The 16834-nt window shown below is 36.4% G+C and overlaps 1 protein-coding gene across 1 annotated transcript; it reads left to right on the top strand.

Annotated features, from left to right (window-relative positions):
• The first annotated feature begins 4928 nt into the window (after positions 1-4928).
• LOC127696711 (protein cappuccino-like) lies at positions 4929-9911 on the top strand. Its single transcript, XM_052199680.1, has 4 exons — positions 4929-4982; positions 7329-7714; positions 8626-8914; positions 9786-9911. The coding sequence occupies exons 1-4, from the start codon at positions 4929-4931 to the stop codon at positions 9909-9911; spliced, it is 855 nt and encodes a 284-aa protein (XP_052055640.1).
• The last annotated feature ends 6923 nt before the right edge of the window (positions 9912-16834 follow it).

Here is a 16834-nt window from a genome sequence, read left to right as displayed (position 1 = left end):
CTACTATGATTATACTTTGTTGATAATGTGGATTTTATCTGATTTCATAGTTCTACAAACTTTGGGTGCTTGGAAAATGCAAAATACTTTAAACTTCCACAGAGTTTTTTAAACCATTATGTACCTTCTAAAGTTTGATAAATATTTTTAAAAAGCATTAATCTAAAAACTAATAAATATCTAATAATAATATAACAATATCATTTATATAACCTTCCAATGAAAAAATAATAGCTTTTGCTTAAACATTTCGACAGAAATAAGTTATATCACAGGGCAAAAGATATCAAATATCAGATAAATGTCAATGTATTTCTGTGTGTAAGTGTGATAATCTAATAATACTAGGAAAGTATTTCCATCTACTACATACATCTCTATCAAAGCAATAGCATTTTCTGCTGTTCTATGGATTTCCTGTAACGAGAGACATCTGCTCTATAAAAATATTCTTCCAGAGAATATTAGGTACAGTCATTGGAAGCCATAGATTGGCATGGGTGTTCATTTCTCTCTTGGTTGACATGTGCTTCTGTTTTTTTGGTGATGCTCTAATGCTTTTCCTCTTGCAGCCCTGTCAGAAACATCAGTCCTGACAGAGCTAGTCTTCTTTTCTTCAGAGGCAATGATCCATTACAATGTATATCACACCTGACTTAAAATCCTTGGGTGATAACTCCATTAGCATGGAAAAAGAAAGAGAGATTGACCCTGCCCCAAACTGAACTGTCGAAAGTTTCTTTCAGCATTAACTCTCTCACTGAACCATGATCAGTGATGTTTAGGCCTGTGGCATCTCAATAACAGATAAGAATAAAAGTTTGCAACCAATAATTGGAGTTTTATATTTCCTTTTATTGCTATAATATTTTGAAAGGCACTGATGTTCCAACACCATAAACATTAAAAGCAGTTATTTATAACTACTGTCACCTTGCATTTATTCATACAAAATCTGTGATTTCCAAATAATTTTTCATCTTTAAGCATTCACAATTGGATGAAACTACAGCTACTATATACACCTGTATCTTACAGCTACTAGATAGCCTACCATATAGTTCAGCCTAGTTACAAATACTGGGACCTATAAGAGAGATTTATCTGCAATAAATATTGGTGTCATGGTGGCAGAAATGTTATAGGAGTAACCAACAATTTTTGGCTGTATTTAAGGCCCACTGTATAAGACAGAATCCACACCTGACACTGGTAAAGTAGTCAAGAATCTGTGATTAGATGGGTCAAGATTCTAGAAAAAAAATCTAATAACAGTATTTTAACAAGGGAACAGAACATAGCAATAAACAAACTCGTAATGGCATACTGATATACCAATAGATCAGTACCTCACTCAGTCATCACTGAAAAGGCTTCCTCTTACAGTAGATGTGAACTAACATATAGACCAACAACAGGACACTGTGCAAAGAATGAAAGACTTTGGAGTACTCAGTCCTAAATAGGGTGTCTTCATTAAAGCCCCCCCCCCCCCATCAAACCTATGCAGAAAGATTGTAAGATCCAGAGATTGGTGACTCCAAGAACACAGGGCCTTCCATACACATCGGGGCTGACACACATATCAACCCAAGGCAACACTTGCAAACCCTAAACAGGTTCAAACCCAATGGAGTTCTTACACTGACACAGGGAATACACATGGGCTTCTGTCACTGCCAAGAAGATATTTGCAGTTAATACATGATTGGCATTTTCTCCAAAGGTATATCCCTGTGTGTATGAGCCACACTTCAGGGCAGGCCCCATCCCCAGAAGTACTCTGACAACACAAAACTAAATCAGTGGTATTTTGTAAACTTTTTGTCTTACTTAGCTTTGTTTAGGTTCATTTGTTTTTATATTGTTTTGTCTGCTGTGTCTTTCCCCTCTTTATTTTGATTCCATTGTGGGTTTGTGTGTGTGTGGGGGGGGGGGTCTCCTTGTTGTTGTTGATATCTTGGCTTTTTGATTTAAAGAGAGAAAAACAACATAAAGTTGAGTGGGTATTAAGTTAGGGAGGATATGGAAGGAATAAAGAGAGGCGGGAAAAAATAAAAGAATTTATATATCTTAGAATAATCATACACAAGAGAGATAAAATATAAAATTTAAAAAACTACATAAGATTTCTTACTATTCTCTAGATGACTAAATTTATATTTCTTGCTATTTCAGGTATTTAAGACAAAATATAAAACCAAGCACCAGGTGTGTGTGAGTGTGTGTGTGTGTGTGTGTGTGTGTGTGTGTGTGTGTGTGTTTTTAAAAATCATTTTCTCACCTTGGTTTAATGGCACAAGTCTGCATTCATGGCCACTCAGAATACATTGTCAGCTCCAAGACCATCTAGAGCAGTGGGTCTCAACCTGTGTGTCAGGATCACTTGGGGTCACATATCAGATATCCTGAATATTAGATATTCACATTGTGATATACAATGTTATGAAGTATGAACAAAATTCATGTATGGCTGGGGGTCACCAAAACATGAGGAAGTATATACAGCACTAGGAAAATTGAGGACGACTGACCTACACTATACCAGTTCACCCTGAGCAACTTAATGACACACAGTCCCACATTTCAAAAAGAAAACCTAAGCCCAAAAATCAAATCATTGAGCCTGGTACAAATACAGATCTGTGGGCTCCTCCCAGCACTAAACACACAAACGGCTCTGCAGGTCAACTTTGTGTAAATGTGAGGATAATGCAGGAGACCAGATGTATAGAAACTACCAAGTTCAAACTTAAAGGGTTGCTTCATTATTACAGATTAAAACTAAAACTGAAATCTACATTATCTAAGCAGATTAGTATTTATTTTGGAAACTATGGAAGTTATTAACATGGGACACATATATAGATATAGAGGTAGAGGTATAGATATAGATACAGATAGATATAAATATATATTTAGATAAAGAAAAATGTGTATGAGAATGTGTTATTTGGCAATAGAGAAACATGTGGTCAAAAATAATGTTAATGAACTTTCTTGTTTTTGTCATTAAAAACTCTTGCAATCCCAGGAAAATTCAACGTTTTATTTATTGCATTTCTTTTAGAAACTATGGATGTTATTAGCCAAGTAAACTGTTAGTATCTGTGTTTGTGTGTGTGTGTGTGTGTGTGTGTTATTTAGTGATACAGAAACATATATTCAATAGTGATTTTTAATTCTGTTCCAGTTTTCTTATTAAATCCTCTCTCACAGTCATGAGACAATTCAATTTTTAAATATTTGTACTTCTCACATAATATTTATTTTATGATGACTTAGGAAATACGAGATTAATACATCAGGAAAGATGTCCTACAAGAACAATCAGAATAAATAATTCATCTCTTTTTTTCTTAAAATAATGAATGTGCCCTGTATTTATCTGAAACAAAATCACATTTTGACTCACTGTACAGCTTCCTAAGGAAGCCTTAATTGCTTGGTGACTGAATATATTCAGAAAACAAAAAAATGCAGGAACACACTGCCAATTTGGCAAGGAAGCTTCCTGTCGGTAAGGCATCAGCAGAAGTTGCTTTATTTTCCGACTTGTGTTTCTTTACTGCCAATGAAATTACAATGTAACATATATAAGAGCTGAGAGTTCTGGTCGTCAGTCTTCCATCACTCAAAATTAACTGAGCAACCTGCTGCTGACGAGCTCAGTCACCAGCTAAGGAGTTCCTCCAAGGTAGGTACCTGGGAATGTGACGCCGATTACTTCATATTAAATGTTGCCAGTTTCCCAAAAGCAGCATTTTAATGGGCTGCTTATAAGATAGTCTATTTTCATTACTGTGAAAATAAATACCTACATGAAATACCTATGACCTACATGATTCATAAAATGTATTACATTTTGAAAACTCATGCAAGCAAGAGAAAAATGTTCATGTTGATCACTTCGGAGAGTGATTACACCAAAGTCTGCATTCCCTCTCCTCCTTCCTGTACCTTCGGGTTCTTTAACATTCTTAATGATTGGCTACTCTCAGATGTATTCTGAAAGAGAATTATCCTAAGTATATATTTACAACTAATTTTGCTTGTTTTAAGCATCCTATGGAGAATAGCTTAGGAAAAACCAATATGAGATATTTACTCATCATGCTCAGTGAAAAACTATTCCTAAGATTCTTTCCAGGTTTTATTGCTCAACATCCACAGTTACACTACAATGAGGGAGGGTTGACAAGAGGACCTCACAGGGCACTGTGTACAGAGCTGGGAAGGAGGGATTCATGTCATCTGGCTACAGAAATTTGTCAAAAACCTTTGAAACAACTGAAAAAACAAAATAGACCTAAAGAACACTGTTTGGTTCTCTCTTAGTTACTGATGGAAAACAGTTGCATAATAGAAAGCAGATTTGAGAACATTCGTTTACACAAAATGACTCAGTATACTGTTAAAACTAGTCTGTGTATTAAGTCATGGTTTGATCTTTTGCTGTATTTAATAAGAAGACTTCTTCCTTATCTATTACTTGTCATAAGAAATTATATATGATCAAGTTAAAGTGGTAGCATCTCAAATATGAGTTTACAGAAACTTGATGTTATAGAACTGCAATTTTCAAGTAAAACAGAATACACAAATGAAAAAGAAGTCCATTTCAAAATAAGCTCTTTAAGCCAAAGCTTGCTTTTGAGAATCTTCTGTTCTCAGACTGTCCAAGGACAAATATGCAGCACTTTCCTCCACCAGCTCACAAGCCACACATGGAAATTAGCCCCATCGTTTGAGAGTCAAGTGTTATGAGCTGACAATATTGAGCCACGAATACTGAATCTAAGATAAAATTCACAATGTTATTTTAAAATGCACTGCACTACATATATACCACAGTCCAACTAGTGCCATTTCATTGTATAAATGATGCTAAGCAGCCAACTGTGTTCACTTTCAGAAGCTACCAAAAGATGAAGCCACTGTCTTTGGTCTTTGGACTCTGGGTCCTTGTAGGATGCTTCCTGGTGAGTATCAATTGTCCCTACCATGAACCTTCATGTTCTCTCATTAACCTTCATATCAGACTTTTTAACATTATTTATTTTCATTTACTAATATATATAAGCTGCAAATTACTGATGCAAAGTGAATCAGGTAATTTAATTTCCACTTTGAAAATCTGTTTTAATAGTTACAGAGTTTATAATAAATCATTAGGAAAATAACAGATACACCCAAGAAAGTTTACTACTGCATATTGATCTGCATATTATTCAGATCAAATTAGGATGGCCAAAGAACTCGCCAGATGAGTCAGTAAATGGCCCAGAGCAGCTTGACTTAGGGTCGGCAGCACAGGAGCAAGAGCACAGACTGGCCCTCTGGTTGGCCCTTTGTGTTCCATAGTCTTCCCACCTCATTTCAAAGGCTTCCCTGCCCCTGAAGCAACTCTTCACCTTTCATCTATCCAAAGCACTCCACCTTCCTAATGCATTTGTTAACTTAAAGCACATATCAGTTGTGTTTATTTTTAATGTTGAACCTTAGGATAAAATCACTAACCTGGGGGTTAGCATAGCAAGTGAGACACTTGGTGCTCACCAAGTGCAGTACCAGGGCAAGCACTGCCTAGATGTCTAGGCAACATTAAATGACTCACAGCATATGGGCTTATGAAAGGGAATCAGGTATGAAAATCACTATCACACAAATAATCTTAGGACTGCAGAATGTAGAAACATTTATGATTATCATTTCCCTTTAGACTGTCATTTACAAAGGACAAAAACCAGAGTTTTACTTAGTCATGCAGTTGGTACATGATAGAGGTAGAACTCCAACCACAGAATTTACACTACAGAGATGAGTATGCTGCCTCCCTTTGGCCTATATTTGTAATGCCTTGAATTATAACCACTCAGTCTATACACTCACAAAAAGCACATCTTCACCTCCCACCACTGCTACACGTAAGTTATCTCTTCAAGTACAAACTCTATATTATATGTTGAAACTTATTGCAATTAAAACCCAGAACAATCCTAAACTCTTGAGTTACAGAGACATTTCCCAATCCTTTATAGCAACTTCTTCCTTTTGGGATTGATTTCAGTGACCACATCTCCTAAAAATGAACTTAGGGCTTTTTCCATGATATTTTCTTTCCATTCAATGCGGTCTAAGCTTTCATTGATAACTTGTGTGCTCAGGTCAATGGGGAAAATATATTCTCACAGAGGTTTGAGGATTTCTTTTACTAAGAAACATGTACCCATTTTCTGTTCCTGCAAAATAAATTAGCACAAGCTAGGACAATATGAAGCCTGTTTGTCCTGGCGGAGTCTGCACTTGGAATAGACACATCCTTTTCTCAGGTGACCCAGGAGCAGAAGAGGAACCTGGAAGGCAGTTCCATCCTCCTCCCAAGGACATCCTTTCACAGCTCATAAAATTCTATCCTGTATCACAGTACAGAGTGGCCCCCATTTTGTTTAATATTTAATGAACATGAAGCAACAAGCTTCTGGGTGGGATTTTCTTATTCCAGTAAGGTGGATTTTCATTGACCTCACACTAGTCACCTCTATTAAGGTCCATTATTCCCTTACCCACACTGGACTATTTTTACACAGCATCACTCCTTTTTATTTCTACTGAATCCCCACCAGTTTCCCTTCAAGTTTATATTTTGATTTTAAAAGAAATATAACATGAACATTTGAGAAGCCGAGGTGGAACCACAGAATGTAGTAAGCACAGTAACCCATGCTCCGAAGACAAACACCATGCATCCTTGCTCACTTCCGAGACTGTAATGACAATGAGTGATTCAAGGTCAGGGTCAATATGGGTAAAGACCAAGACAGTAGAAAGGGGCCAGGAGAAGAGTCCCTGCTATTTTCAGGTCAGGAGCCAGAGACTACTCTGATCTCATACACTGAAATGCTATATGCTTCTCTCCAGTACAAAGAACCTTTACTATAAGTCAAGAAGTCAGTCTCTAGGCCAGGCACTGGTGGTGCATGCCCTTAATACCAACACTTGGGAGGCAGAGGCAGGAGAATTTCTGAGATCAAGGTTACCCTGGCTTATAAGAATGAGTTCCAGGACAGCTAGGGCTTCACAGAGAAACCCTGTCTCAAAAGTCAAAATAAATATATAAGTAAATAAATAGAAAGAAATCTCTAATGTCTTCTGTTACAGCAGTACAAAATTTGTTTTAGAAGAACATAGATGATAAACTCAAGCCAGCCTATGTCTTGGGAGAATTAGACTTTTAGAAGCCATCCTAAATTACACCTTGCTCAGAAAATGTAAATGCTAATAATTGTGTGAAATATTTAATTTAAAATTATTTTTTTCTCCCACAGTCCTGTGAGTGTCACAGAGGCCATAGAAGACATGATCCTAGAGGGCCATTTCCTCCTCCTCCTCCTCCCCCTCCACCATTTGGTCCAGGATATGGTCGGCTACCTCCTCCTCGTCCCCCTCCATCATTTGGTCCAGGATATGGTCTACCACCTCGTCCTCCTCCCCCGGTTATATTTTATCCTCCCTATATACCAGCTCCCCCAAATGCTATACCTCCAACTAATCCTCCCCTTCAACCTCCTCCAAGCAATCCTCCTACTCAACCTCCTCCCACAGTACAAGGAAATACAATACCAGCTGCCAATGTCTCCGTAACTACTGCTACTGCCCCAAATTCCACTGATACTTTTCAGAGGTGGTGGGAATTAATAAATTCCATTTTTGGGCAAGGTTAAAATAAACCAAAGTACTGTAGAATTTGGGGAGAAATAACACTTAAAGGCTTAAGAAACAACCTTAACCCAAGCATTATAGAAAATGAAAATAAAGAACTGAGCAGCATGCTGAAGTATTTCCAATTTCCTCACTGTGACTACCATACATCCTATGTGTGATTTGCATATATTAATACTACTAGAAAGCTAACCTTGTTCCAGAAGGAACAGTGTTCATTAGGAGACATAAAACTGTAGTGTACAATCATGAAAATAGATGAAAAGACAATAAGATGTCCTCTTGAGTGTCACCCATCAAAGAATTACTAATCACAGAATAGGGTGGTATATATCCACACAGCATTTCCTAAAAACTAATGGATAAGATGTCATTATTATATTTAACCTAATGAGGATTCTACATTCATGAATTCAACCAACTTTGCATGAAAAAGACTCAAAAAATTTATTGGGTGTTTACTGAGCATGCTCTTCTCTACCATAATTCCTTCAATAATACATTGGGGTCATATATTGGAATGTAATTGACTTTTGCTTTGTATTAGTTTTAGTATCTCTTTGGAGACTATGCTCATTTTTGAAGAGAAAATAAACCTTTTCAATCCATACCTCATGAAACTCTAAAACCTGTGAGGAAGCCAGTGAACCCCAAAGGGTCTTGGAACTCTGAACACCCTATTTGGCCTAAGCCACTACCTGCTTCCTAGTGTCTTGAAAACATGAAGCCTTGTCCTCTCCTAGGCTCATGTCTTAGATACTATCCAGCCCTCCTTTTCTCTTTTGCCTCCTCTCCTCCTAACCAGCCAAGGAACTAGAACTGCAAGCCACCTTCTCACAAGGTGGAAGCCACTTCTGCCCCTCCAACTGTTGCCATCACAACTGTTTCTGTTGCTTCTTTCAGTAAAGGTATAGATGCGAGTGGTATCACTCCTCCTAGCAGAATCCAGCCTGACAAGTGCACAAATGGTGTGACAGCTGACACTATCTCAACTACCAAAAATAACACTGTTCCAACTGAGGCAGGAGGCAACACCCCATATGCTTCAGATAACATCACTCCAACTACTACTGACAGTACTCCAACTGCTACAAATAACAATACTCCAACTGCTACACAAATTACCTCCCACAATGCTTCAGGAAACATCATGCAAGAGATAGAGATTTCATCGCTCTTGCCGTGGGTGGCAGTACTACAGACAGCTAGGATTCACAACAATCTAAGATGGTCAGTATATCAACACGAGAAGATAGGGGAAACTGCTTTTTAAAAAAAAAATTCCAACATATTTGCTAACTAGATTTGCAGAAGTTCAGATACTCTATGTATGAGGAATATGTATGCATGTGTGCTTGTGTGACAACAGATTCCTTGACACAATCAACAAAAGGAAGAGGCCCCTTATATTTGACAAATCTAGACTTTAATATTCATGGCCACTTTTTTATTAATTTGTCATGTATATAATTGTATATGAAACATAGTGTTTACATAGCAATTGTAATGTATACAAATTGTAACTATATGAATCATTTGTTACTTTGAGTATCATGGAATGTTCATTCCAAGACCTGCCAACAATACCTAACACAATAGATATTCAAGCCCCTTAAAGTGTTATGCTAAGTAACTATAGCATATACATGTCTTCCAAAAATATTTCAAAATCTTACTAGCCCATGCTTAATGGTAAATTTTATTTCTATGATTATAACCACCTCATTTTCACCCTTCACTTGCTCTTGCCAAACCTTCCTAAATGCCCTTCTTTGACCTCTATAAAATTCATTGCCACATTTCTTATTAGCCAATGCAACATGTATTGTAAAAGATATAAATACAGCATCCTCAGTCTGTCAAATATAAATTGCATATACATGATGACTATTTTGCATTGGTTAGCCAATTGGGAGTTTCTATCCTGAGCAAAACAATATGTGCACTCTCAGCAGCCTTTAGTTGTCTGTAGTTCATTGTCTAGGATTGAGGCTTCATGAGCTTTCCCCCTTCCATGTTAACATGACTACTGACGTCATCCTTTCCCAGGTCCTGCTTAGCAGGCCATGTTGATGAGAAGTCATGAGTATAGCTTGTCTGATGATACTAAGAACCCCAACCTCGCAGAAAGCATCCTGTTCCGCTGGCACTTACGTTCTTTCATCTCCATCTTTGGCAATGATCCCTGAGTCTTAGATATAGGAGCTAAGCTGCTTAGGTTTCAGAAGTGACTGGCCAACACACAGGCTCTTGTTCTCTGCATTGTGATCTATTTTGGTTTTCTGTAATATCCTGAATCAGTTAAAAAGGAGCTATTTGGATGGGTGATGAGAACTTCACTGACCTGTGTGTAGAATAATAAATATTAAGCATGTAGATGATTATTACTATGGCTAACTACAGTGGTGGTAGGTTCTCCTCCAAAATTCTGACTTCTGTAGCCTTGGGTAGTGACACAGATACAGCCTCAGGCGTGATTGACCTCTTGTTGAATGGGTCTTACATCCAACTAAGCTCTTGATTACCAAGGTCCATATATCACTGTTGTACTGTAGAGTTAGAATGCTATGGTAATCATTGTTGTGGGTCACAGGCATCATAGCTGGGTGAGAGTATTGCTCTCCTCTCTTGGAGTCTTGCATGCTACTCTATGGAATTATGAAAGCTAGTCACCAGGGAGGAAGCTCTTAGGGCAGATCATTTTAAAAACCTGACACAGAATAAGTACTGTGAGAATAGCTCGGCTATTATGCAGAGGACACTGACAATAAGAAAGCCTTTGTTTAAATACTTAAAATCCCCAGAATACTTGTAATATTTACAACCTAAGAACCCATGAAAACTTGTACATGTGGAGACTGGGTAGTATATAAAATTATGATACAATGAAGAAGTGAAAATTTATACTTGTCCTCAACTATATCATAATCTTAAAAAGGTATATACTTTGGAGATCATGGGAAGAAAATTCTAACTGCCTACAGATCTACATAAATTCTCTTCATGAGTATTGCAGGCAATAATTTTCATCTATGTGATATATTCAAGAATTAATTGACTAAAACAGTACTGTCTGCTCTGTGGGCCATTTCATTTAACGGTATCTATCAATCAATATGCATTTGATAGGACTGTGTATATATGTAATGGTAAACTACCTCCTAAGCCTGAGCATGGCCTTAAGGCTTTTCATAGTGTCACACATTTCCTATATGTTCAAAATGGTTGTGTGTTCAGATAAACATATGTGTGTCTTTGTATAAATGGATGTACATAGACAAGTGTTTATACCTTTAAAAATAATTAACAAGGAAGAAATCATGAACAGAGGAGCAGGGAGACCAGCACTAGAAAGGGGAGAGAAAATGGGGTGGTGTGCTATAGTTTTAGTGCTAATCATGAAATTCTCAAAATAAATAAACAAAAATTAAGCTAAATCCAGGAACACTGCCAAAGAGAGTCACTGAGAGAAGTGAAATTGTTTGATTTATGTACCAGGTTAAAAGAGAAATTGTATGCTAGTTTATATTCATGAGCTTAAAACAACCAGGTAAAGCTAAAAGACTACTCTCCTGCTTGATATAAAGCAATCTCCTTCTGGTCTGAACATTAAGGGGGATTTTCCTTAAAACTTTTAGAAAGAAAGAAAGATGTTCCTCACAAATTATTAATATGATTATGCTATGATATGGATTTTGACCTGATTTCATTGTCCTGGTAACTTTGGGTGCTGTGACATTGCAACATCGTTTGAACTTTTCAGGGTAGGGATATTGCACTAACTCTGCAGAAGTTGTCAGACATGGAGGCTGTCTCTGTTCTGCCAGCTCTACCCCTGACCACATCTGACAAGGCCAGACCTTTACAATCCAGGAAATGGGATCTTTCCATTCTTCCATAGATACTTTTAAAAATTCTAAAAATTCTAAATCACAATAAATATTTAGGAAACCACTAATCTAGAAACTAATTTATATGAGCGAATAATGCTCAGATATCCAAATATCAATCCAAATAACCTCATTTGTATAATTTTCAAATTGAAAATAATAGTTTGCTTCTACATATCACCAGAAATAAGTATCTAACCACAGGGCAAAAGATATCAAATATCAAATGTCACTGTATTTCTGTGCGTACATGTGCTAATCTAACTATATTAGGAAAATATTCCCACCTACTACATTAGTTTCTATCAAAGAAATTGCATGATTGTACTGCTCTTTGGATTTCCTGTGATGAGAGCTATCAGCTCTATAAAAGTATTCTTCTAGAGAGTATTAGGTCCAAACTTTGACAGTCATAAATTGAGATCATTTATCTCTTTGTCGGCATGCACTTCTCTCTTTTTTGTTTACTTACCTGTAAGAGAAATCTTCCTGTAATAAATATTGGTCTCTTTGTGACACAAAAGTTAAGGCATTAACCAACCACTATTTGACTGGATTTAACGTACACTATATTATATAGAGCCCATACCTGACCCTACTAAGTAGTTAAGAATGTGTGATTGCATGAGTCATGGTCCTAAGGGAAAAATCTAATACTAATAGTCTAACAAGAGAAAACAGCAATAAACAAACTCATAATGACATAGAGATACACGAATAGATCAGTACCTCACTCAGTCCTCATTGAAAGGGCTTCCTCTTACAGTAGATGTGAACTAACATATAGACCCATAATAGGGCACTATGCAAAGAATGAAAGACTTTGGAACACTCAGTCCCAAGTGGGGTGTCTTCATCAAATCCCTCACCTCCTACCTATGCAGAAAGATTGTAAGATCCAGAGATGATTGGTTACTCCAAGAACACAGGGCCTTCCATACACATCAGGGCTGACACATATATCAACTCAAGGCAGCATGTGCAAAGCCTTCACAGGGTCAAGTCCAATGGACTCCTTGCACTGAGACAGGGAGTACATGGGCTTCCATCGCTACCAGGAAGCTATTTGCAACCATCACTATCAGGGAGCTATTTGCAAATAATACATGATTGATATTATCTCCAAAGGTATATCCTATGTATATGAGCCATACTTCAGGGCAGGCTCTGTCTCTAGAAGTAGTTTAACAACACAAAACTAAATTAATGGTATTTTGTATATTTTTTGTCTCACTTAGCTTTGTTTTGGTTCATTAGTTTTTGTATTGTTTTGTCTGCTATATCTTTCCAGCCTTTATTTGGAATCCATTGTGGGTTTTTATGTGTGTGTGTGTGTGTGTGTGTGTGTGTGTGTGTGTGTGTAGGTGAGTGGGGTTCTCCTTCTTATTGTTGTTATCTTGTGTTTTTGCTTTAAAGAGAGAGAGAAACAACATAAAGTTGAGTGGTTATGAAGTTAGGGAGGATCTGGAAGGAACAGAGGGAAGGAGAAAAAGAAAAGAATTTATATATCTTAGAATAATCATACATAAGAGAGATAAAATATAAAATCTAAGAAACTATATAAGATTTCTTACTATTTTCTAGATGACTACATTTATATTTCCTGCTATTTCTGGTATTTAAGACCAAAGGTAAAACCAAACGAAGCACCGTGTGTGTGTGTGTGTGTGTGTGTGTGTGTGTGTGTGTGTGTGTGTATGTATGTGTGTGTGTTTAAAAATCATTTTCTCACCTTGGTTTGATGGCACAAGTCTGCATTCATGGCCACTCAGAATACATTGTCAGCTCCAAGACCATCTAGAGCAGTGAGTCTCAACCTGTGTGTCAGGATCACTTGGAGTCACATATCAGATATCCTGAATATTAGATATTCACATTATGATATTTAACTGTAATGAAGTAAGAAAAAATTCATTCATGGTTGGGGGTCACCAAAACATGAGGAAGTATATACAGCACTAGAAAAAATGAGGTCCACTGACCTACAATATACTAGTTCAGCCTGACCAACTTAATGACACACAGTCCCAAATTTCAAAACGAAAACCTAAGCCCAAAAATCAAATCATTGAGGCTGGTACAAATACAGAGCTGTGGGCTCCTCCCAGCACTAAACACAAACGGCTCTGCAGGTCAACTTTGTGTAAATGTGAGGATAATGCAGGAGACCAGATGTGTAGTAACTTGCAAGTTCAAACTTAAAATGCTGCTTCATTATTACAGATTAAAACTAAAAACTGAAATCTACATTATCTAAGCAGATTAGTATTTATTTTGGAAACTAAGGAAGTTATTAACATTGGACCCTGATATATAGATGTAGAGGTAGAGAAGTAGAGGTAGAAATAGAGATGATAAATATATATTTAGAGAAAGAGAGAATGTGTATAAGAATGTGTTACTTGGCAATAGAGCAAAGTGTAGTCAATAATAATGTTAATAATATTTCTTGTTTTTCTTACTAAAAACTCTTGCAATCTCAAGAAAATTCAACTTTTAATTTATTGCATTTCTTTTAGAAACTAGGGATGTTATTAGTCAAGTACCCTGTTAGTGTCTGTGTGTGTGTGTGTGTGTATGTGTGTGTGTGAGTGAGTGATATTTAGTGATACAGAAAAATATATTCAATAGTGATTTTTACTTCTGTCTCATTTTTCTTATTATATCCCCTCTCAGTCACAAGACAATTCAATTTTTTAAATATTTGAACTTCTCAGATATTTATTTTAAGATGACATAGGAAATACCACAAGATTAACACATCAAAAAGATGTCTTATAAGACTAATCAGAATAAACAATTCATCTCTTTAAAAAAAAAAATAAAGAATGCACACCACAGATTCCCCTGTATTTCTCTGAAACAAAATCACAGTTTCACTGACTATACAGCTTCCTAAGGAAGCCTCAATCACTTGGTGACTGAATACATTCGGAAAACAAAAAAATGCAGGAACACGCTGCCAATTTGGCAAGGAAGCTTCCTGTCGATTAAGGATCAGCTGAAGTTGCTTTATTTTCCGACTTGTGTTTCTCTACTGCCAATGAAATTACAATGTAACATATATATAAGAACTAATAGTTCTGGTCATCACTCTTGCATCACTCATGCTGACCAGCTTGTTGCTGACGAGGATACTCACTAGCTAAGAAGTTTCTGCAAGGTAGGTACCTGGGAATGTGAAGCCCTTTATGGTCATATTAAATGTTGCCAGTTTCCCAAAAACAGCATTTTAATGGGCTGCTTATAAGATAGTTTATTTTCATTACTGTGAAAATAAATACCTACATGAAATACCTATGACCTACATGATTCATAAAATGTATTACATTTTGAAAACTCATGCAAGCAAGAGAAAAATGTTCATGTTGATCACTTCGGAGAGTGATTACACCAAAGTCTGCATTCCCTCTCCTCCATCCTGCACCTTAGAGTTCTTTAACATTCTTAATGATTGGCTACTCTCAGATGTATTCTGAAAGAGAATTATTCTAAATATATTTAGAATAATATATTTAGTTGTAAATATATTTACAACTAATTTTGCTTGTTTTAAGCATCCTATGGAGAATAGCTTAGGAAAAACCAATATGAGATATTTACTCATCATGCTCAGTGAAAAACTATTCCTAAGATTCTTTCCAGGTTTTATTGCTCAACATGCACAGTTACACTACAATGAGGGAGGGTTGACAAGAGGACCTCACAGGGCACTGTGTACAGAGCTGGGAAGGAGGAATTCATGTCATCTGGCTACAGAAATTTATCAAAACCTTTGAAACAACTGAAAAAACAAAATAGACCTAAAGAACACTGTTTGGTTCTCTCCTAGTTACTGATGGAACACAGCTGCATAATAGAAAGCAGATTTGAGAACATTCGTTTACACAAAATGACTCAGTATATTGTTAAAACTAGTCTGTGTATTAAGTCATGCTTTGATCTTTTTCTGCATTTAATAAGAAGACTTCTTCCTTATCTATTACTTGTCATAAGAAATTATATATGAGACTGGAGAGATGGCTCAGTGGTTAAGAACAGTGACTGCTCTTCTGAATGTCCTGAGTTCAAATCCCAGCAACCACATGGTGGCTCACAACCATCTGTAATGGGATCTGATGCCCTCTTCTGGAGTATCTGAAGTCAGTTACAGTGTACTTACATATAATAATAAATAAATCTTTAAAAAAAAAAGAAATTATATATGATCAAGTTAAAGTGGTAGCATCTCAAATATGAGTTTACAGAAACTTGATGCTATAGAACTGCAATTTTCAAGTAAAACAGAACACACAAATGAAAAAGAAGTCCATTTCAAAATCAGCTCTTTAAGCCAAAGCTTGCTTTTTAGAATCTTCTGTTCTCAGACTCTCCAAGGACAAATATGCAGTGCTTTCCTCCACCAGCTCACAAGCCACACATGGAAATTAGCCCCATCTTTTGAGAGTCAAGTGTTATGAGCTGACAATATTGAGCCACGAATACTGAATCTAAGATAAAATTCACAATGTTATTTTAAAATGCACTGCACTACATATATACCACAGTCCAACTAGTGCCATTTCATTGTATAAATGATGCTAAGCAGCCAACTGTGTTCACTTTCAGAAGCTACCAAAAGATGAAGCCACTGTCTTTGGTCTTTGGACTCTGGGTCCTTGTAGGATGCTTCCTGGTGAGTATCAATTGTCCCTACCATGAACCTTCATGTTCTCTCATTAACCTTCATATCAGACTTTTTAACATTATTTATTTTCATTTACTAATATATATAAGCTGCAAATTACTGAAGTATTGCAAATCAGGTATTTTAATTTCCACTTTGAAAATCTGTTTTAATAGTTACAGAGTTTATAATAAATCATTAGGAAAATAACAGATACACCCAAGAAAGTTTACTACTGCATATTATTCAGATCAATATTAGCATGGCCAAAGGGAAACACAGATAAGTTCATTATTATGTTGTATCAAAAATAAAAATAATGTGAAGCGTTTTATTTATAGTTTATACCTAGGTAATTAAAAATAAAATTCTGAATGACCTTATACACACTGATCAAATTTAAAATGGAAAACCTTGGATCTAATGTATGTCATGAGTCAATGAAATAATAAGATAGAGCACTAAGAATAAAGATATGTCTAGAAATAAAATAGCTCATCAATAATATGAACGAAAGTGATAGGACATGCAGGAGGAGAGACAAACAGAACTGTGA

Source organism: Apodemus sylvaticus, chromosome 11 (assembly GCF_947179515.1).
Source record: "Apodemus sylvaticus chromosome 11, mApoSyl1.1, whole genome shotgun sequence".
Taxonomy (NCBI): domain Eukaryota; kingdom Metazoa; phylum Chordata; class Mammalia; order Rodentia; family Muridae; genus Apodemus; species Apodemus sylvaticus.
The sequence above is the reverse complement of the archived record's forward strand: the minus strand, read 5'-3'. Positions and strand labels throughout refer to the sequence as shown.

Coding starts and splice junctions, on each gene's coding strand:
- LOC127696711 (XM_052199680.1), top strand. CDS start 4,929: ATGAAGCCACTGTCTTTGGTCTTTGGACTCTGGGTCCTTGTAGGATGC. Junction 4,983..7,328: donor TCCTTGTAGGATGCTTCCTG/GTGAGTATCAAT, acceptor TTTCTCCCACAG/TCCTGTGAGTGTCACAGAGG. Junction 8,915..9,785: donor CGCTCTTGCCGTGGGTGGCA/GTACTACAGACA, acceptor CCTGCTTAGCAG/GCCATGTTGATGAGAAGTCA.